This window comes from Chelonoidis abingdonii, chromosome 2 (genome assembly GCF_003597395.2).
Source record: "Chelonoidis abingdonii isolate Lonesome George chromosome 2, CheloAbing_2.0, whole genome shotgun sequence".
NCBI lineage: Eukaryota > Metazoa > Chordata > Testudines > Testudinidae > Chelonoidis > Chelonoidis abingdonii.
The window spans coordinates 63146074-63167680 of record NC_133770.1 but is presented as its reverse complement, the minus strand read 5'-3'; the positions used below and the strand labels follow the sequence as shown (position 1 = coordinate 63167680).

Sequence of the window (21607 nt, the reverse complement as noted above, 5' to 3'; positions counted from 1 at the left end):
AAAATTTCCATAATATCATGGAGGTGCAATCAAGTTTTTGTTGTTTACCAGTATTCAGTACACCCTACATTTTCAAAATTACTAGTGATCTTTGGGTGTCCTAATTTTTCGGTGCTCAATTTGAGATGCCTTACAATAGGAATAGCAGCAATTCCGGAATGCTGAATGACCATAGATCCTTCCTGTACCCCCACAACAAACGTACTCCAAGTTTTCAGAGAGGGGTGGTCAGCACTTTCTGAAAACCAAGATCCTGAAAGAGAACTCAAGGTGGAGATCATAAAACTGAGGCATCCAAAATCACCAATAGCTTTTGAAAATAAAGGCCCATATCACATTTTCAGAATAAATGCCCCTCATCTGTCTTTAATTATCAAAAATACCTACCTCAAAGAGCTGGATTTGGTATGATCTACTTTTCCAGATTTGAGACAGTTTTAGGTCACAAACTATCCCTGCTAACTATAGGAAAAATCCTTTATTTTGTAGCACCTTGGTTTTTACCCTTCCTCTTCTTCCTCCAAAATGAACCCACAGAAAGCTATAAGGGCAATTTTCATTGTTGGAGAGAGAAACAGAAATGGGATCATCTATAGAGGGAGAGAGAATCAGAAGCAAGAGGCATATTTCCTTTTCTTCAGAGGATGGGAATAGCAAGTAGCCAGTCTGACTAAAAAAATATTTAACATGCCAGCCAAGCATTTCTGGGTGATTGATACAGTATGAAAACGGAACCTTGTTTTCATACAGTATAAGCAAGACATCAATACCTGTTTTTTATTGTAATCCTTCAGGGCTGTTTCAAATCCCTCCTCCAGCCTGTTGAATGCTATTCCTACATCTGTCGTCCACCAGATTTGTGAGCTGGTAAGTGCAACTTGAGCCGGGTAGTCAAAAATCCATTGATCTCTGGGCTTTTCTTCATAGGCAGCTATAGCCTCCATGATATGACGATGCACTGTTTTACACATGGTTTCTTCAAGTTGTTGTAACCAGATCTCCACCTTTTGAAAAAGATACATGCTGCATCAGCGTTCAGAATATTTTAATGAGGGAATAGCTTCCTACTTGATTGGTATCATGAACAGTATTTAAACAGATATTTGTCAAGGTATTTCTTTGTACCCATTAATAAAATAAAATATACACACACAAACCCTTTTCTTGACTTCCAGTTAGAACCAGTTTTCTTTCCATGTTTCACGCTGTTTTCATCATGGTTGTTTAGTACTACAAGAACTTTTATGAGTGTTGAGATACTAGCATCGTTTTACTTTATTCACTTAGTTATTTGTGTGTGTGTTTGCCTTAAAGCTCATCAAATGTGTTTGCCTGAAAGCCTGGGACAGAAAAGTTCTTTATTATCTAAAGAACTGGTATAGAGTGCGAATTGGCAATGGAAGCTTCCTGATGTTACTCTTCCAACATGCAAAAACCTTGTTTTGGATGAACCACCTTTAAGAAGCAAGTTGAGTCATCTGGCATGTTCAGTCTCTGGGTTCCCTACTCAGACAATCAACAAGGTTGCCAATTAGTTCCCGTTGTGAGAGCAGTTTTCTAATGTGAACTCTTGTCTAATATGGGCAGTGGATCAAGCCCACAAATTCTTGTCATCCAACAGCCACCAGATGGTAACTACTTTCAGATGCTACCCAACAAGGCTTTGTATGTATCCCATCACTAATCTTGTCCCATTTTTATTTAAAAAAAAAAAAAAAAAAAAAGAGTATGGAACCAATTATTGTGCAAAGAACAAAGAATTATGTGGGCTTACAAAACCAATCAAAATATTAGGCCCAAAAATTGGGGCTATGGATCTTGGCGGTCTCTTGTAGAAAACGAACATAACCATAAGAACACCAGATATAGGTGAAACATTCTAGTCACATACATGTCCCCCTAAAATTAAACACATTAACAAGAATTATGGTGCATATTTAACAAGAACTATGTATTTTTTTTTGTTGGAAAACATGACTTTCTTTAAATTAGTGCTTGTAGTTTTAGCTAGTAGTTATTTGTCTCTTTGGTTTTCATTTCTCAGTTTTAGGAGCATTAAGGAATTTAACCTGATTGTCTGAAATTTAACTTTATTGAAAGAAGATTTTTTTTTGGCCGTGATAAAAGGCTTAAAATGAAGTTTGATCTCAGACTACTATCTGCTTACATGTTCTGTTTGTATTTACAGATTATGCAGTGTCAAGTCTCATTTCATCTTTCCATGCTGAGTATATATGACAACTAGTTGAAGACATAAAATATTGTTTAAAGGTTTCAGGGTGTGCAATAGTATTTTCCACTCTGACTGGTGCCAGTCTTAGAAAAAAATAGCACAAACTTACCTCAGAAAACTGGATGACCTTAGATCCATCCTGTCCCCATTCTCATCCCTTCCCAGCCACTGCTTTTTGAAAACCACCTACTTTCCCTATATTTGTTTCATGGAAGCTCCCATAATGTGTTTGGCAGCAAGAACAGCTCACATATACAGAGATACAGGCTCAAGCAGCAGCCCAAGGGATCCTTAATGGAAACTGCTTCTCTGAGCAGCACATAAGTTTCTATGAGTAGAGAACAAGGACAGAAAACTGCCCTGAAAGGAAAATGGGGGACAATATCACCAGGGAATAGAGGGAGGAAAAAATATCACAACATTCAACCACAACAAAAAGAGAACAGAGACAAAAAGGGATAAGAAGTGAGAAAATGGAGAGATGACGGAAACTGGGCCAGGACATGAACAAAGATCCCTGGTTAGAGCAACACTATCTGCCAATCTACACCACAAAAGGCAGGGGAGCACCTCTAACAATAAACAAAAAAGAAAATGACTGACATATAGATTGAGATAGAATCAACTAACTATTTCTCTCTCTTTCCAGGCAGCACACTGATGAGAAAAGAGATAACAAGACATTTTGATCAATAAGTGGTTTATATGGTGACATTTCTCCAATTATTGCAAAAATTAAAAGATCAAGACAGATATTTTGATTAAAGTGTGTTTGTTTCCCTATCAGCAGATTAGGGTTACACACACGCAAATCCTACAAAGGACAATGAGAGAAAAAAGGATCTGTCCTAAATAAATAAGGAACAAGGGTATTTGAAATCCAAAAACAAAAATAGAAAAAGTAGAAAACCTTGAGATATGTGGATTTCAAAGTTGAAACTGTCCCATACAGTTACATGGTTGGAAACCCAGACAGATATTGACCTCGATAGCATTGCAGAATTACATGAAGATTAATTTCTCTAAAGTAGTTGGCATAAGCAGGCTTTCCATCTTTTTGTAACTCTTTCCTTTTCATACTAACCACATAACCAAAAGTAGTTTCTGTGCACAATCAACACAACTAGCTTCCACTTTACATTTGTCCCTTTTGTTTTTGGGCTTTCTTGACTTGACTCATTTTTTATTTGTTGCCCATACTTGCCTTACTCAGAGCCACTGGGCTCAAAATTTATGGTGCATATTTTTTTGACAGCTCATGTGGTGTTATTAGGTTTCTCAGACATCTAATATAACCTGTCTTTTCCATAGCCCCAGGTGTTTAAACCCAGTGTGTCTCCCGACTTACAACTATTAAATGTTGGAACATAAATGTCAATAAGTATGTTCAAGACAAGGAGATTACTTACTGGAAGTCCTAAGGGAAGTAAATCTTGCACCACAAAAGGTTCAATTTCTTCGCCACCCACTCTTCCTCCACTCTGGAGGAGTGGCCTTGAGATGTTGCTGTCAGGCATGCTCAGTCGCTGCGTGGACCACAAGCCAACTGGGACAGGGATGAGTGAACAGGAAATCTATACCCTTAGATAAGAGGAAGAAGCGGCACTCGGCATGCTTCAGGATGGGGGCACAGGAAGCCGGGTTGTGCCAAACTGCCTGGGACGGGTAGAGGAAGGCCTCACGTATCAAGAGAGCAGTCCGGGAGGGCCCTGACCATTGGCAGCATGTGATTCCTCCATTTGGGGAAGCTGGGTGTGCCCGGACCATGGCCCCAGACCATTGCCCTGCACCAAGGCCCATCCCTGATTGGCCATGCCCATGCTCCACGACCGGCCCTACTTGGCCCCTTCCCCCAATGCTCCCCCCGCCAACGTCTCACACCTCTTTCCCCCCGCCCCCAATCTTCCCACCTGCCTGGCCAGCTGGCTACTCACCATTTGTGAGTGCCTCTTCACCCCTTCCCCAAAGCCCCCATGAGGGCAGAGAGGGGATGGAAAGATGCAGAGTAGGGGTGGGGCCTCAGGAAAAGAGGACAAGTGGAAGTGGGTCCTCGGGGTGGAGCACAGGCAGGGCCACGGCCCTTATGCCCATGTCTATGGTTCTTACGTGCATGGTGTTTCTGCGGTTGCAGCGGTACCATGGGCAGCGGCACATGGGAGGGAGGTGGGGGGTGCTCACTACAGGTGCTCCAGTGGATCTGCTGGTCTCCGTTCCAATTGTGCATGTGGACACACAGCTTCCTCCATCAGATACTTATGGAGGCAGAGTTGTCTGGCTTCCTGAGTGCAAGGCAGGAACGAGCAGCAGATAGAGCAGTGGGAGACCATGTGGACATTGCCAAAGCAATAGAGGCAATGGTGGTGCTTGTCACAGGGAAGGAGTGCAGGCATGAAGCACAGTTCTTGAAGCCGGCTTGCCAGGACATAGTCCCCAGAAGGGCAGGTGGTGTGTGCAGGGACACCCCATGAGGGTAAGAAATCCAACAGCAGAACAAAACCTAACCAGAAAAAACTACAAAACTAAGCACAGAAGGCAAGGATGGACAAAGAGTTCTACTAGCAAGCTAAGAGCACTGAAGAACAGGGGTGATGACTCTGGCCATGCGGCGGTAAGAGGGAACTCGAGTTGAGTCAACCCACACAGCCTCTTAAAGCCTCAGACACACCACGTGGCTGATGCACAACGTACGTGTGGGTCAATGGACAGTACTATGAACAAGTTCTGGTTCTTGGCCATAGCGCGCATGCACACCCACATCTGGAATCCATATAGGGACCATCACCCGAAGAAAAACAAAGAGTTACAGAATATGCAGTGCTGTAGCTGTGTTGGTCGCAGGATATTTGCAAGATACGGTGGGAGTGGTAATATTTTTTATCAGACCGACTTCTGTTGGTGAGAGAGAAGCTGTCAAGTAACACAGAGCTCTTCTTCTGGCTAAAGTATATGAAGAAGATATAAAGGATGTAAGAGACAGAGCTTTAAGTGATACATTTCTTGCACAAATGATCTCATGGTTGCTTGGCCCTTAGGTTCCAGTGATGGTACCATTTGTTAGTAGAGATAAAACCATCCAAACACAATCTGTCTGAGTACCAACACTCAGAAAAACAGTCCAAAAATATCATATGTGTTTGTGGAGACCCATGTCTCCAGTGGGAAAATCTGTACAGCACCCATCCTAACTTATATTGGTGAAGAAGCTGTGCCATCAATAATAAAAGTTCTGTACTGGTGTAATTTTAAAAAATGATGCTGGAGGAGTTATATTGTTGTCCCTGCAAAATAGGTTTTATAAATACTTGAGGGTAAAGGTGAAAAGATGCACTATCCAATCTAATTTTGTACAACTCAGATACATGGCTTTCAAAACCTTCTATGGGAAACTTATACATACAATCTCTTGTGATTTGGTTCACTCCTTTTCATAATCCTTCCCTCCATCAATCCTATGACCTTAGTTGTATATTAAAAAAGGAATGGAACACAGAAATTAAACAAAAAAACCACATCCATCAATGTTTGGAAAGCTCTTCACATCAGAAAGTGAATCCATAGAACATTCTGTGGTTGCCACTCTCTTGCTTTACAGCTAATTAAAGGTATTTTCCATGCCATCAGTATTGGGTTTAGTACCGTTTTCTGAATTGGTGTAGTCAGTATTCAAAGGAGCAACTGAATGCTCTGCCTAGAGAAGTATTATAGACACCATCATTAGAAGTGTTTAAGAAGAAATTAGGAAAAAACCCTTGAAAAGCAACCACGTAGGGGAAAATCTTGCTCCATGCTATCAGTTGGAGTACAAAACCCAGGACATCTTTCCAGCCATCACCATTTACGAGTCCATGATTGTCACTGACAAGACAGCTCAAAATGCTGCTACTGCTTCCTCTCCATTGAATACATCTTTTAATCTTCAGGAAAAAAGTGTGACAGGTTAATCTGTGTGAGAATGATCAAGGGATCATGACTTCTGGATAGAATCTGAACACCTGTGAGGTGTGTTTTAATGTTAAGAAAACATCACAAGAACCCATCCATCCAAGCGCAGTCTCAAAACAAACAATATAGAAGCTGACTTCTCCTGTGACCTCCTCCCATTGGCAGTCCTCTCCCTGGATCTCTTTTTGCCTCTTGTAAATTGGGGGACGTAATTAATTGCACACTGATGGGCCAGCCCTGCTACTCTGCAGGCAGGGAGCTGTGTTCCTTTTTCTACATGAGATTTCCTATGTTTTTATATGGTGCCCATGATCTCCCAGTATATTTCCCCCTAAATATCCAGTAAGCTTAGCAGAAGAGAATATTCACTTAGCCTCTCCTCCAACTCCAAAGAGAAAAAAAATGCCCTCCAAGAAAGTTTAAACAACACAAGGTACCTGACCAATGCATTCACATTCTGCACGGAATGGAACATATTCCTTTTCTTTGCTGTACATCCCCAGTGCAATATTTGCAGATTTCTCTTTATTATCTTGAAATTGAAGATCAGCAATGTTGTCAAAAAGTTTGGTAAGATGATGAGTCACCTGTTTCCAGACAATACAACAGGTTTAAGAAAATCAACCATCATACATTTGCTCAGATTTTCTATTTTTAATCCACATTTATCTTTACGTGGATTAAGATAATTAGGTAAATAAGCATTGTCTCACTCTGTTGGGTTTTTTCCCCCCCAATTGCCTACAAACCTGATTCTACAGACCTTCAACTCACAGAACTTGCTGTCAGTGTCTAACTCCTGCTAAGATCAATGCAGCACTGGACCAGCATTTTGGTCTTAGGTCTTGAAGATAATCAAGAAATAAAAGCCAGATTCTCCATAACATTGTGGAAGCTCTGAGGTTATACTGGGAGCTAACTTCGGTAGGATGCCACACAGGTGCAAAGACCCAAATGCAAGATCAGGATCCTAGGGTATATGGACTATATTTAAATGCTTTTCTTAAGAGACATCCCATGCTCATGGGAAAAGTTCCAGCCTGACAGCCAGAGACACCGAAGTTCATTGTCTACAGAATAAATGTGGCGTGAGAAGTGGCAAAAACTTCCTCATTGCCCTGCCCGTATGCCACAATCCTGACAAGAAGGGCCCACCTCCAGCATGAGTGGGCAATTCAGTGGCCTTGGTCTCTCTACTGAAGTGTGCAGTTTTAAGGATGAAACAGGTCCCTAAGATTTAGTGATGTAAGGAAGCTATGAGAATTTAGGATTGTATTATTGAAAAGATCATTATTTAAGTCTCATGAGTCCTTTATTCTTTGGTAAAGTATTCCTTGCTTTAGGCATCACATCCCTTCTAAATACGCTCTATCTAAGGCACAGAAATAATTCTGATACCCTGAGAATTAATGGCTGCAGCAGGAGTGGTCACTACTGGGATGTCATCTGGCTTGTAGATAAGGTGATGTAAAGCTTCTGAATAATATTCTAGTGCAGACGCTTCAATATAAATGAGCCTTTAGCTGTCACACAACCTGGCAGATTATTGTTTGAGGGGAGCAAACGGAGTCATGGTTACAAAAACATTCCAAGTAGAATAGTCAGAAGCTCAATCAGTGACAATATAACAAACACCATAGCCCTTTCAGCATTACTTATCATTGTTACAAGTGGCATGCCTGAGATTTGATCTCTGACAAATGCTGGGCCACAGGCAGGATGGACTTCATGATCTCAGTCTTTTCCATCTTTGACTTTCTATTAGATGTTACAGATGGCATGTGCACAATATTTCCTGTAAGAGAAGGCACAGCACTTGCAACACTTGCTCCCTTAAAGATTGTTTCATTTCTCCCTGGGTGATGCTGTCTAGCAGATTGCCAGCTCAGGCTAGAGCAAGAGGGTATATGTGAATATCAAAGAAATGCTAAAAGGTCATTGTGTGTTCAAGCCAATTCATTTGCTGGAATAGATCAAAAAGAGATGTTGATTGTATTGTTTTTGCCTATGCGTATTCTGTTGTCTGCCACCACATTACATGTAGTTACATTAAAGTATACCTTGTAATTAGGTAATCCTAGATCAAAGGTGCATTAGTATTAGGATGAGAATTTACTTAATGTGTAAAACTTCATGAAAACTAAGGAAAGATTGTTTGGACTGCTGTAAATAAATATATTGTGTATGTATCTGTAATTGGATTGTGCAACAAACAGAATTGGTGCCTTGGGACTGTAAATGAAGAGGCATGCTAATTTCAAAGCATGGGCCAACGTGTTCAACAATGGGAAATCCACAGATCCAGTGTGTGTTTAGTCAACAAAGGAAAAACCCATGCTGTGATGGAAACACTAGCCAGATTGCTTTCTGGGGAAGGTAGCTATATGAGTGATCCTGATGGATTCTGACAGGATAGAATACTGAGTGATTGGACAGAGATCCCTAGAGCTATTCTATAGGTAACCCTGAGAGACTTATGGAACACTAGCAGATTCCAATATAATAGCAGAGATTTAGTACTTACAAACTTTGACTCACTTGTTAATGTATTTTACCTGCTTTAACCTCTCAATTACTCATTTCTTTTTTCCTAGCTAATAAACGTAAAGTTAGTTTACTAGAGAAATTGGCTGTCAGCATTATCTTAGGTGTGAGATCGAGAGGATCCATTGACCTGGAGTAAGTGATTGACCCTTTGGGGTTGGGAGTAACTTAATAAAAGGTGATTTTTGGTTTTAATAACTCTTCATCACAAAGTCCAGTTTGTCTGGGTAGTAGAGGGAGGCTGGAGAACCTAAGGGGACTGTCTCTGGCTCCACAGTGAGACTAATATAGTACTCCAGAGCACACATTTGTTACTGGCTTAGTGAAATCTAATGATAGAATATTCCACCAGTTGGGGGTGTCTCCCCTCTTTTTTGACAGTCTGATCCAAGATTGGCACTTTCAGTTGTAAGCCATATCAGAAAACATGACACCCTGTTTAAGCACTTTTAATTTTTCTCCACAAAAAAACAAAGAAACAAGCAGGGACTGTATTATTTACAAATACCTATGTTTTGTTTACAGTGAAATCATACTTTAAAAGGAGCATGCAGCCATATATTATCACTTCACAATTAATACTGAGAATATTTTTCTGTGGACATAATGAAATTGCAAAAACGTGCAGGCAATATTACCTGTCTTGGCTGTGTTCCTTTTGAGAGAATGTCAAGTAAATCAGCTGAAGAAATAAAATAGAACCGAGGAAAAGCTATGCGTTTGGTTTCTAAATACTCCGCAAGAGCTTTTTCACAAAGAGAAAGCCTGAAAATAAAAAGAAAAATGTTACTTACATTTACATTTCAGAATTATATGACACAGGGAAAATTTCCTTTTAAGAAGTTGCAAAATAAGAATTAAGTTGTGGGTATTTAAAAGTGGATAGCTTAAGTGGTATAAACTAACAAAGAGCCTGAAGAAGCCATTGTAGAAGCACTCCAAAGACTTCTCAGTGGGGAATGGAGTGAGAGAGAGGTTATTTGCAGAAAGGAAACTAGATAATACATTTTCTATATTGATTCAGGAGAAATTAGTAGAGAGACAGAGATAAGGTGGGAATAGTAGGATTTCCTCTTATTTTTTTAGGTGAAGTATAGTGAAATGATTCAGGGAGCACCCTCCTAATGAAGGATACTTCAACCAAGGAATGAAAGCCAAATCTGAAGTGCTTTATAAAAGTGGCAATTGATGATCAGGTGGCAGATTTACAGATTTCTCTCCATGGAAATTCTCAGACATTATGCTGCCTGACTGAACCAGGACATGCTCCTTTTTCAGGTGATCCTGGAAATCCAGAAGAGCCAAGCTGCATGGAGGCAGGTACCAGCAAAGGCCATGGGGGCACACGGTTCTGGGTAAGTGGATGTGTCTCTCCAGCTTACTCCCCTAAAGGGTCCATCTTGAAAGAGTACAGGACGGGGACAGACACCCTACTGTTGACCGGGGAGGTGGAAATTTTGGGTGGAGGTGGTCCGTTAATCTCAACCAGCAGCTAAATCCGGAGAAAAGGAAGTGGCTGCTACTCTGAAGATGTACTAAAAAGTTCTCTTTTCTTATAATGTGAGGAGTGGCATATGTTGCCACTCACAGGAGCAGCGAGGCTCTGGACAGCTGTTCAAGTTTCAGGCGGCTTTGAAAAAAAACAGCCCCTTGCTTAGGCCAGTGGTTCTCAAATCAGGAATCTGTGGCCCAGTAGCGGGCCATGAGCAGGTTTCAGGGGAGTTGCCAAGCATGGCAGGCATTCAATTCTCTAGGGCTCAGGGCAGAAATCCAAAGCCCCACCACAAGGGACTGCAGCCCAGGACCCTGAACTCCACCACTCAAGGTGGAAGTTGAAGCCTGAGCAACTTAGCTTTGCGGTGTCCCCTGTGATGTGGAGCCCGAGCAACTGCCCTGCTTCCTACCCCTTAATGTTGGTGCTGGCTTTTATATGCAGAAAAACAGTTGTGAAGGACATGGAGTTTTTATTGCATGTTGGAGGTAGGGAGGGTCAGAAAGAAAAAGGTTGAGAACCTCCGGTTTAGGCTATACAGAAAAAAGCAGCCCACCTAGGGTGACCAGATGCCCCATTTTATAGGGACAGTCTCGGTTTTGGGGTATTTTTTCTTATATAGGCTCCTATTACCCCCCACCTCCATCCCAATTTTTCACATTTGCTGTCTGGTCACCCTAAGCCCACCTCTCCCACTGGCTTGTTATCAGTGCTAGCTGCAACAGTACCACCAGACCAGCAGCTAATCATTTTAGCTTCCCAAAATGCATCCCTATAATCAATGCAAGTTTTCACTGCTCCCCCCAGGGTGGAATCTTAAACGGAGGAGCAAGATTAAAGTCATACCTAGTGCCATGCTCCAGGAGGCTCTATGGTGGATACTGTCCACTATCTCTGACCCTAAACATTATCAGAGAGAGAGAGAGAGAGAGAGAGAAAATCTCCCAGCCCCTCAGATTCAACCAGAAAGAGAGGGGTGGGGAGAAATTTGATCTAAAATTAAACTATTTAAAAACCAAACTGACAAAAAAAATTAGTAAGTTTATACACCTCTACCTCGGTATAACGCTGTCTTTGGGAGCCAAAAAAATCTTACCGCGTTATAGGTGAAACCGAGTTATACTGAACTTGCTTTGATCCAGTGGAGCGCGCAGCCCCATCCCCTTCAAGCACTGCTTTACCGCGTTATATCTGAATTCGTCTTATATCAGGTGCCATTATATCGAGGTAGCAGTGTACTATCTAAACCATCAATATTTTAAAAGTGCCCCAAATGGTAAGCTCTCTTTTTAAAGTGTCAGTGTCACCTGATAATGGGAAGAAATTATATAAGTATCAGCCACATAATAAGGAAGTGACTGGGATCTAAAGTAAGGGTTAGTCTACACTAAAAGCACTACATCAGCACAGCTGCAATGATACAGCTGCTTCGCTGTAGCATTTCTGGTGAAGATGCTTTAAGCCAACAGGAGAGCACTCTCCCATCGGCATAATTAATCCACCACCATGAAAGGCGGAAACCTTATCAGCAGGAGAGCGTCTCCTACCGGCAAAGCACTAGTTTGGCCAGCACTTAGGTCTCTGTAACTTGCATCGCTCATGGGGGTGGCTTTTTCACATCCGCTAGCGAGGCAAGTTATATCAACTTAAGCCTTAAGTCTTCAAAAACAGTATGTTGTTGTCAACCTGCACAAAACAGTAAACACACAGGCCAGCCTCCCAGCACTTCTTTACTGATTGTTCCTGACCTACACATTTGAACATATTCAAAATCATAGCTTCAATTTTACCTGTGTTGCAGACTCTCAAGTTTTTCATATAGATTTGGTTTGGTTGTTGCTTCTAGCACATTTTTTGTATTTGCTGTTTCCATCATTAATTCCTGAGCAAAGTGAAGAGGTATTAATTATAACATCTAAAATTCAAACCTAGATATTCCTTTTCATAACATTTGCTAAAATGAGTCAATAAAGACATGCAAGAGTTGGAGAGAATAGTACTAGTTTCTTTTTGGTTCCATTTTTTAATGGAAAAATAATAAGGAAAAGTCCATTATTTATTTCATTTTATAGCCTTTTAAATTGAAGGTAAAAGCATTAAATAAATGTAGAAACACACTACAAGTCAATTGTGCCCATGGAAAGAAACTTCTGCTGCACTTTCATGATCACTTTCATGTGATCCCTTCTAACAAAAAGAGTGACAAACAGTAGCAGAAAAGTATTAACTCCCATTATATTTCTTTGCTTGGACTGAAATATAGAAGACCTGATTCTCCACTGCCTTGGATCTTCTGTGGTCATTCACACCTATGTAAAAAGGCTAAGAAGTGAGCATAAAATTCTACAAAATCAGAATGGCAGTGTTTTACAACTCCTTTGCACTGGTCTAAATGACTAGACGAGATCCCGGGCTACAGAGATTCAAGCCCAAAAGATTCAGATTTCAGTTAAATCAAGATGCCTCCATTAGATGAAAAAAAAAATTCTAAAGGACTTTTTGCACTACAACCAGGGCCAAACTACTGGAAATATTTGAGATCATCCCATACTATGGACTGGATTGTGTCCCTGCCTACATAACCATAAGGTGGAGAAAACTCCTCACACCTTAGGTCTGGGTTTACAGGGACAAACCGGTGCTGTATATCTGCTCTATTCCCTCACCCAAATCAGTGGATGGGGGATACGGCAGAGAGGGTCAGAGGTTGGGTGGAGCATTAATTTCTTCCTCTATACTTAAACAGATCACATCCCTCTAAAGTAGCGTGGAAGTCTATCTTAGACCTGGCCTGCACTCAAAATTTATACCAGTATAGCTATGTTGGCTAAGGGTGTGAAAAAAAGATTTACCCCCCCCCATCATCAACAGAGCTTATGCTGACAAAAGTGTGGCTCCAGCTATCCTGACTGAAGAAGGCTCCTGTCAGCCTAGCTACTGTTGTTCAGGAGGCAGCATTCTTATGCGGGACGGAACTCCTCCTTCTGTATGCTTCATCTACACAAAGAGGCTATTTTGGCATAGAAGTTGTAATGTAGACATAGCTTGAATCATGATTCTTCTCCCGTGTGCAGGCCCTGGTGTGCTGCTCCTTACAACAGTGCAAAAACCCTTTATGCTGTTTGGTTTTCTTCTTATTCTTATTAATGAAGTCTAATTATCCACATTGTATAATTAAAATACCAATAATATTTTAAGACGTGTATTTAAGATAATGGACAATCTACTTTTCCTAAAATAAGAAGACAAGAGCAACCATTTCACTACATTACGATAAACTATGCCCTACTAACTTTGAAGTCTGCATGAACTCCATCAAATCTTTTGGCGTCTTCAGGCAACTGGGTTCTGATATCATCAGAGCCAATGAAGATGCTTTCTAGATGAGACCATGTGCGTTGAACTTCCATCCAAATGAAAATGACTGAGTCTGCCACATTCAATGTCCTTTGCCAACTCGTGACTTGTTCAATGAAATATTCTACATATTTACTTTGCAGAATTGTTTGCAACTGAACCTAGAAAAAAACAAAAAGGAGAGCAGCAAAAAAGTAGTAATCAAAATAACTCATCAAGCACAGGAGTCACAGCTAAGAAAACTTTTACAAATTCTCTTGCAACTTATTATTATTATATATCAGAGCAAAAGTCATTATCTAGCCTTGCAAATGGACAACATATTATTAAATGATTCCAAAGAAACTAGGGAAATATAAAACCAAGGAGCTGTAATTTTGCTAACTCCTACACAGAGACAGGAATTTTCCTTAAGATATATATAGTTAAACAGCATACATATAATTTTATAGACTAACATCTGGGGAAAATAGGATTCACTGTAAATAAAAGTTATAGAAAAAGTTGTGAGTTTAAACTGTTAAAAATGCAACAGGAATAATATTAATATACCAAAGTCTTACCTGATTGTTCTCTAAAGTTTCAAAAAGCTGTTCATCACATTTTAATAACGGAGTTCTGGTTCTGTAATGCTCTTCATAGCAGAACTCCATGGTAGCCCATGTTTGGCTGATCTCTGTAAGAATCTAGTTAAAAACAGTAACAGTAACACTTTTATATATTTAAGTTTGATGCTTCAGGTTGCAAAGTAAAACTATTGTATTTCAAAAAGCAGTATTTGTAGAATACACTACATGCAAAGCAATTAAACACTTTCACCTACTGTCATTGATCACATATCACATTCCAACTAGGTTAAATGAAACTATTTGTGTCAGCCATAAATTTCTTTATGGCTAAGTTTTGTCCATGTTCATGATAAATTAATATGAAGAATTGTCATGCCAATGTATAACAGAAAAAGAGAAATGGGATTGACCCACCTTCTCAGTGCCCAGCTCTTTCACTGCTTTGTCAACAATGCTTCGGACTTCATCTTCCACCTTATGCAGTTGTAGTCTCAGCAAGTCTGCTAAGGTTGTGCCTTCAGTTATTGACAATCTGACCTGTAAAATAAACAAAATCTTTGTACAAAATATGGCTTGTGAGGTATCATTTGAAAACTATTACCTTGCTGGTCAATATCATGATGAAATGTGTGTAGCAACATTACATGTAAAATTATCAATATACGCTGAAATCATGACTGAAGTGCGTTTACCAGACAAGTCTGGGAAGTGGGTAAACATGTTTCTCAAAGACAAAGGACAAGATGACGCATCCCGCCAGGTGTCAAAGCTGCTGGACCATCACCTTCAAGTGGCCATTCTTTGGCAAGGAAGCGAGGTCGGAGCAAAGAAATTTGCATCTTAGCAAACAACAGCATGGAACCTTTTTCACCATCAGACTCTTTGTCTCCATCCTTACAGTGGGAATTAACTTTATCTAGGGGTAACCTTCAAGAAAATGCACCGTCAAAAGGAGACAGAACTATAAGAGTGAGGGGCAAAACACCCAAGTTCTCTTTCCCTATCCATCTCTCACTCTTGCACCTAAGACGATAAAAGAAACAAGCCTGTGGGAGCAGATCCTGGCCCGAGAATTTGGTCAGCAATGTTACTGGAAACATGGTAAGAGATTTCAACTTGAGCCAAGTCTAGTTTGTTAAGTTTACTAGGAAGCATTTTATCTTCCCCTCGCTTGTAACCATTTCTGATTTTAATGCCTTATACTTGTACTCACTTAAAACCTATCCCCTTGTAGCTAAATTAACTTGTTTTATTCTTTAACCAAAATAATCTAGTGTTGTGAACTGTGTGAGTAAAAAACGGTTACCCACCTTTTAGTAACTGTTCTTCGAGATGTGTTGTTCATGTCCATTCAAAGTAGGTGTATAAGCGCTGCATGCACGCCAGCCGGAAGATTTTCTCCTAGCAGCGTCCATAGGGTCGGCTCAGGCGCCCCCTGGAGTGGAGCTGCCATGGCGCCCGCCAACCCTCCACCCCCTCAGTTCCTTCTTGCCGGCACTCCGACATAGGGGCAGGAGGGTGGGTGTTGGAATGGACATGAAAAACACATCTCGAAGAACAACAGTTACTAAAATGTGGGTGTCCGTTTTTTCTTCTTCGAGTGGTTGTTCATGTCCATTCAAAGTAGGTGACTCACAAGCCTAACCTTGCAAGGAGGGGTTGGAGATCACTGCTGACTGGACTACTGCGCAACCGAAGGCTGAATCATCCCTAGCCTGGTGCGTGATGGCATAGTGAGACAAGAACATGTGGATGGAGGACCATGTGGCCGCTCTACAAATCTCCTGAGTCAGAACCTAAGCCAGGAATCCACCAAGAAGGCCTGCGCCCTAGTGGAGTGGGCCGTGACCGGAGGGACAGGGGTCTTCGCTATACAGTAGCATTCCCGGATGCAGGTCGCGATCCACGAAGAGATCCGCTGAGAGGAAATGGGTAGCCCCTTCATCCTCTCTGCCACTGTGATGAAGAGCTGGGTCGAGCGTCTGAACGGCTTGGTATGCTCTATGTAAAAAGCCAAGGCCCTGCGAACATCCAGGGACTGTAGCCTCCGCTCTTCGCTGGAGGCGTGTGGTTTCGGGTAAAACACCGGGAGAAAGATATCTTGGCCCATGTGGAACTGTGAAACGACCTTGGGTAGGAAAGCTGGATGAGGTCTAAGTTGGACCTTGTCCTTGTAGAAGACTGTGCACGGGAGCTCAGATGTTAACGCTTGAAGCTCCGACACCCGTCGGGCCGAGGTGATGGCCACCAGGAAGGCAGTCTTGTATGACATGTACAGCAGGGAGCACGAGGCCAGAGGCTCAAAGGGAGGCCCCGAGAGGACAAACAGGACGAGGTTCAGGTCCCAAGCAGGGGTCAGCTGACACACATGCGGGAAGATCCTGTCCATACCCTTGAGGAAACACCCAACCAGTGGGTTCGCAAACACTAAGGTATCCACCTTTCCCAGATGAAAAGCGGATATGGCCGTCAAATGTACACGAATGGAGGAAAGGGAGAGGCCCAGTTGTCTTAGGTGGAGCGAACAGTCAAGGACAATGGGAATTGGAACCCCCAGTGGATCGTGACCCCGCTGACCCGACCAGATGGAGAAGCGCTTCCATTTAGCCAAGTAAGTGGCCCTAATTGATGTATTCCTGCTACCCAGCAGCACCTGCCTGACCTGCTGGGAACACTGCAACTCCACCTGGTTCAGCCATGGAGCATCCAGGCTGTGAGGTGAAGGGACTCAAGGTTCGGATGGAGGAGGGAGCCCCAGTCCTGCGTGATCAGGTCCGGGAGTAGGGGCAGCGTCAGGGGCGCCTGAACGGACATGTGCAGGAGTGACGTGTACCAATGCTGGCGCGGCCACGCCGGAGCTATCAAAATTACCCTGGTGCGATCCCTGCAAATCTTTAAAAGCACCCTGTGTATCAGGGGGATTGGAGGAAAGGCATAGAGCAGGCCGTCTTCCCATGGCTGAAGGAAAGCATCAGACAGAGACCCCTGACTGTAGCCCAGAAGAGAGCAAAACCATCGGCACTTCCTGTTTTCCCCCGAGGCAAACAGGTCTAACTGGGGAAAGCCCCAGAGCTGGAAAATTGAGCGCACCACGTCCCATCGGAGGGAACACTCGTGACCCTGGAACGAGCGGCTGAGGGTGTCCACCAAGCCGTTCTGTTCCCCCGGAAGGTAGAACGCCGTCAGGTAAGTGGTATTGTGGATGCAGAAATCCCACAGCGCAAGGGCTTCCCTGCAGAGGGAAGGAGGACCGTGCACCCCCTTGTTTGCTGATATAAAAGACTGCCGCCATGTTGTCCGAAAGGACTGAAACACCTGCTGGCCAGGTGAGACCGGAAGGTCAACACACCAGGCGGACCGCTCTCAGCTCCCTGACATTGATAAGCAACTCAAGGTCCTCCGGCAACCACAAGCCCTGCGTCCTGAGGCGTCCCAGGTGCGCTCCCCAACCTCGATCCGAGGCGTCTATCACCAGGGAGACGGAGGGCTGTGGGGCAGCAAAGGGAACACCCATGCAGATTTCCTGCGGGTTGAGCCACCACTGAAGCGAGCAACGGACACCACGGAGTCCAGGGGGTCCCTGACCGCGCAATAGACTATTGCCAATGAGGACTGCAGCGGGCGAAGTCGGAGTCTAGCGTGGACCACCACATAGGTGCATGCCCCCATGTCGCCCAAATGCACTTCATGAAGATCCTGGGAGCAGCTGACAGGCCAAATGGGAGCACCGTGAACTGTAGATGGACGCTGGCCACGACGAACCTGAGGTACTGGCGGTGCCGTGGAATTATGGTGATGTGGAAATAGGCGTCCTTTAAGTCGAGGGCGGCATACCAATCCCCTAGATCCAGGGAGGGAATGATCGAGGACAGGGAGACCATGCGGAACTTGAGTTTCCTCACAAACTTGTTCAGCCGCTGCAAGTCTAGGATGGGTCTCAGGCCCCCTTTTGCCTTCGGTACGAGGAAGTACCGGGAGTAGAAGCCTTTGCCCCTGCACTCCCGTGAAACTTCTTCCACCTCCCCTGCCTCCGTGAGGGACTTCACTTCTTGAACCAGAAGTTGCTCATGAAAAGAGTCGCTGAAGACGGATGGGGAAGGGGGTTGGTGGGGCGGGAAGGAGGAAAACTGGATAGAATATCCCCTCTCTCCCATGCAGAGCACCCATTTGTCCGACGTAATTCGGGACCAGGCACGGTAGAAGTGGGACAGACGTGACCCAAAGGTAGGGGTGGGAGGATCCAGAGTCTCGACTGGTAGGTCGCCCTCGACCGTAGCATCAAATAGGGGGTCTAGGCCCAGATGGTGATCTCGATTGGCCAGACGCCTGGCCGGAGGGGGTGACGCTGATGACACCTCCTGCCATTTCTACCCCGCCTGAGCCCCAGCTCCTGGCAGGCCTGTGGCTGGTATGGGCAAGGGGCTGCCTGCGGCCTAAATTGTCTGCGCTGGGTCGCAGGGGTATGCAAGCCCAGCGAGTGAAGCGTGGCCCTCGAGTACTTTAAACTATGGAGACGTTTGTCCGTTTTCTCTGAAAACGGCATCTGCCCTTTGAAGGGGAGGTCCTGAATCATCTGCTGGACCTCACAGGGCAGGCCCGAGACCTGGAGCCAGGCACCCCGCCGCATGACCAGGCCCGTGGTCAGGGTGCGCGAGGCTGAGTCCACCGCATCTAAGGTGGCCTGGAGGGAGGCTCGAGAGATCAGTTTGCCTTCCTCCACTAGGGCTGAAAACTCTGATCTCGAGTCCTGGGGAAGGAGCTCCACAAACTTCGACATGGCCGAACACACGTTGTGGCCATATCGGCTTACTATTGATTGGCAATGCGGAGTGGAGTCCCCCCGTGGAGTACATCTTTCTACCAAAGAGCTCAAGTATTTTTGCGTCCCTGCTCTTTGGTGTTGACCCCTGAAACCCTTGACGCTCCTGCTGGTTAGCCGCATCTGCTACCAGGGAGTCGGGGGAGGGTGGGTGTACAGGTGTCCGTGCCCTTTAGAGGGGATGAAGTAGCGCTGCTCCATCCTCTTGGCAGTAGGGGCCAATGAGGCTGGTGTTTGCCACAGGGTGCGGAACTTATCCGCTATCGTCTTTATCAGCGGGAGGGCCACCCTGGATGATCCTGAGGGGGCCAGGATGTCCACCACAGGTCCACGTCCACCTCGATCTCCTCCGCTTGGATTGCGAGGCTTTGAACTGCTTGCCAAAGCAATTGTTGGAGAATTTGAGTGCCCTCTAGGGCCGGAGCTGCAGCCATGTCTGAGACCGCCTCGTCCAGGGAGGATGACGAGGAGATTACATGAAGTGGCCCTTCCTCCAGTGCATGTGGCCCCTCCGCACCCTGCAGCACACGGTATTGAGCTTGTGGTGCCGGTTCTGAGTCCAAATGCGGCACGGCGGCTGGTACCGGGGTCGCTAGTGAGCGACTTGGCGTATCATGCAGTGGTGGCGTAGCCCGAATTAAAGCTGCTGCCGGTGCCGCTGCCCGGTTAGGGAGTGCTGCACTTGACGATGGCACACCCCTGCCCAGCGACGGTGCCGGTGGGAGAGGTAGCTGCGCCAGGGCCATCAACATCGAGGACACCGAAGCCGACCGTGACTGAGGGCCAAACGCCTGGCCTTCCGACTGATGGTAGGCCCAGGGAGTCCAAAACGGCAGCTGTCATTGTTGCTCCCACTGTGGGTAACGTTGGTGGCTCGCCCCCGACACCGATCTCCTGCTCCGCGACCTGCTGGAGCGATAGGAGTCCGCCTCTGAGTCTGAGGTCTCTGAATATGAAGACCCGGGGGGAGCGGTGCTCGATGCTGAAGATGAGCGGTGTCGAGGCGACGGGAAGCCTCTCCTCTGGTCCGGTGCCGCCTTCGCAGCTCAGTGCGGGGAGGGAGGCGATAGCATGGCCGGCTTGCCTCTAGATTGTACTGGTGGGCGGACCACAATAGGCAACTCCTGACGATGTGGGGAGGCCAGTGCCGGGAGACCCATCAGGCTTGAGGCCGCCTCGAACACCTCCGGCGTCAACGGGGGGACGTACGACTCCGCTAAGGCCCAGAGAATTAGGTTGGTCTGGACTCAACCACCCTCTCTGCAGCGCAGGAGTCGATGGAACCGCCAAGGGCTGTAACCCAGCCTGTCCGCTTAGCCCCGGGGGCAGGGTCGGCCTCGGGTCCTGGTGGGGAGACCGATCCCTCACCAGCTTCTTTTTCTTGGCAGTCACCGGCGAAGGTGAGCGGTGCCGCACTGAGGCCGACATCCTATGACCCGACTCCACCTGGTACCAGGTCCTGGACGACCTGGACTGGGCCCTAAGTCCTGATGCCGGTGCCGGGGCACTCCGCACCGAGGACGACGTGCTGGGGCCCGCCTCGGCCGGTTCTGGATTCGAGGGTGGTCGCAGGGCCGCCCCCATCAGGAGGACTCTAAGTCTTTGAGCTCTGTCCTTGAGAGTTCGCAGGTGGAAGCCTCTACAGATAGAGCACCGGTCTTTTTGGTGGCTCTCTCCGAGGCACCTCAAGCACACAGAGTGCAGGTCGCTCTTGGGCATGAATTTCCTGCAGTCCTCTCAGAATTTGAACCCGGGGGACCCAGGCATGCCCCAGCGGGCGACGAAGACTGTGGGGGGGGGGGAACCCCTCAACTACGAAAACTATATACAAAGATTTATCTAACTAACTATAATATAACTGAATACACGGACTAAACAGTATGGATAGGACACTGCCAGATTGCTATGCAAGAGAAGTTCCAGATAACCGTCACCGGTGGTAAGAAGGAACTGAGGGGCTGGAGGGTCGGCGTGCCCCTTTATAGGACGCCATGGCGACTCCACTCCAGGGGGCGCCTGAGCCAACCCTATGGACGCTGCTAGGGGAAAATCTTCCGGCTGGCGTGCACGGAGCGCTTGCACACCTACTTTGAATGGACATGAACAATCACTCGAAGAAGAACTACATTTCAGATACCAAACTTGTATATTGATTCCCTTAGAGGAGCAACAAACTTAGTATACTGGACTGCCCAGGAGAGGGCTGGACAGTGCAGAGCACATGTTTTGGGGGGAAATTGTGGGATTGTATTGAGGTCACTCTACAAGTGGTAATCAAGACTAGTGGAAACCACTGCGTGACTGATGTGTGGTTGCCAGGCTGCAGCTATGCACAGACACTCAGGTGTTACCTGCATGCAGGAAGGCTGTCTGTGAGCAGCCCTGGTGGGAGCTAGAGCAGCAAAGCCTTGTGAGGCACCAAAGTTCACAGGGCAGGGGTGACACAGCCACTCACGAGTCTGGATTGCACCCTGGAATGTCACAGATACCCACTGTGCTTTTGTATTGCTCTAACTGTACTGGAAATAAGGGTACGTCTACACTGCACGATTATTTCGAAGTAGTTTAAACCGATATTACAAAACCGATGTTATAAAATCGGTTTTGCGCGTCCACAGTGCGATCAAAAAATCGATTGCTTATGTCCATGG

General features: G+C 45.2%; 1 protein-coding gene across 1 annotated transcript in view; it reads right to left on the bottom strand.

The window, feature by feature from the left end:
- DNAH11 (dynein axonemal heavy chain 11) overlaps positions 1 to 21607 on the bottom strand; it is a 308320-nt gene that overhangs the window by 190881 nt on the left and 95832 nt on the right. The window contains exons 24-30 of the mRNA XM_075062396.1: positions 14552 to 14674; positions 14132 to 14254; positions 13505 to 13729; positions 12002 to 12093; positions 9358 to 9484; positions 6613 to 6762; positions 771 to 1004 (exon numbers count right to left, since the gene is read on the bottom strand). Coding sequence (XP_074918497.1) covers positions 771 to 1004; positions 6613 to 6762; positions 9358 to 9484; positions 12002 to 12093; positions 13505 to 13729; positions 14132 to 14254; positions 14552 to 14674 — 1074 coding nt within the window. The remainder of the gene's footprint in view (positions 1 to 770; positions 1005 to 6612; positions 6763 to 9357; positions 9485 to 12001; positions 12094 to 13504; positions 13730 to 14131; positions 14255 to 14551; positions 14675 to 21607) is intronic.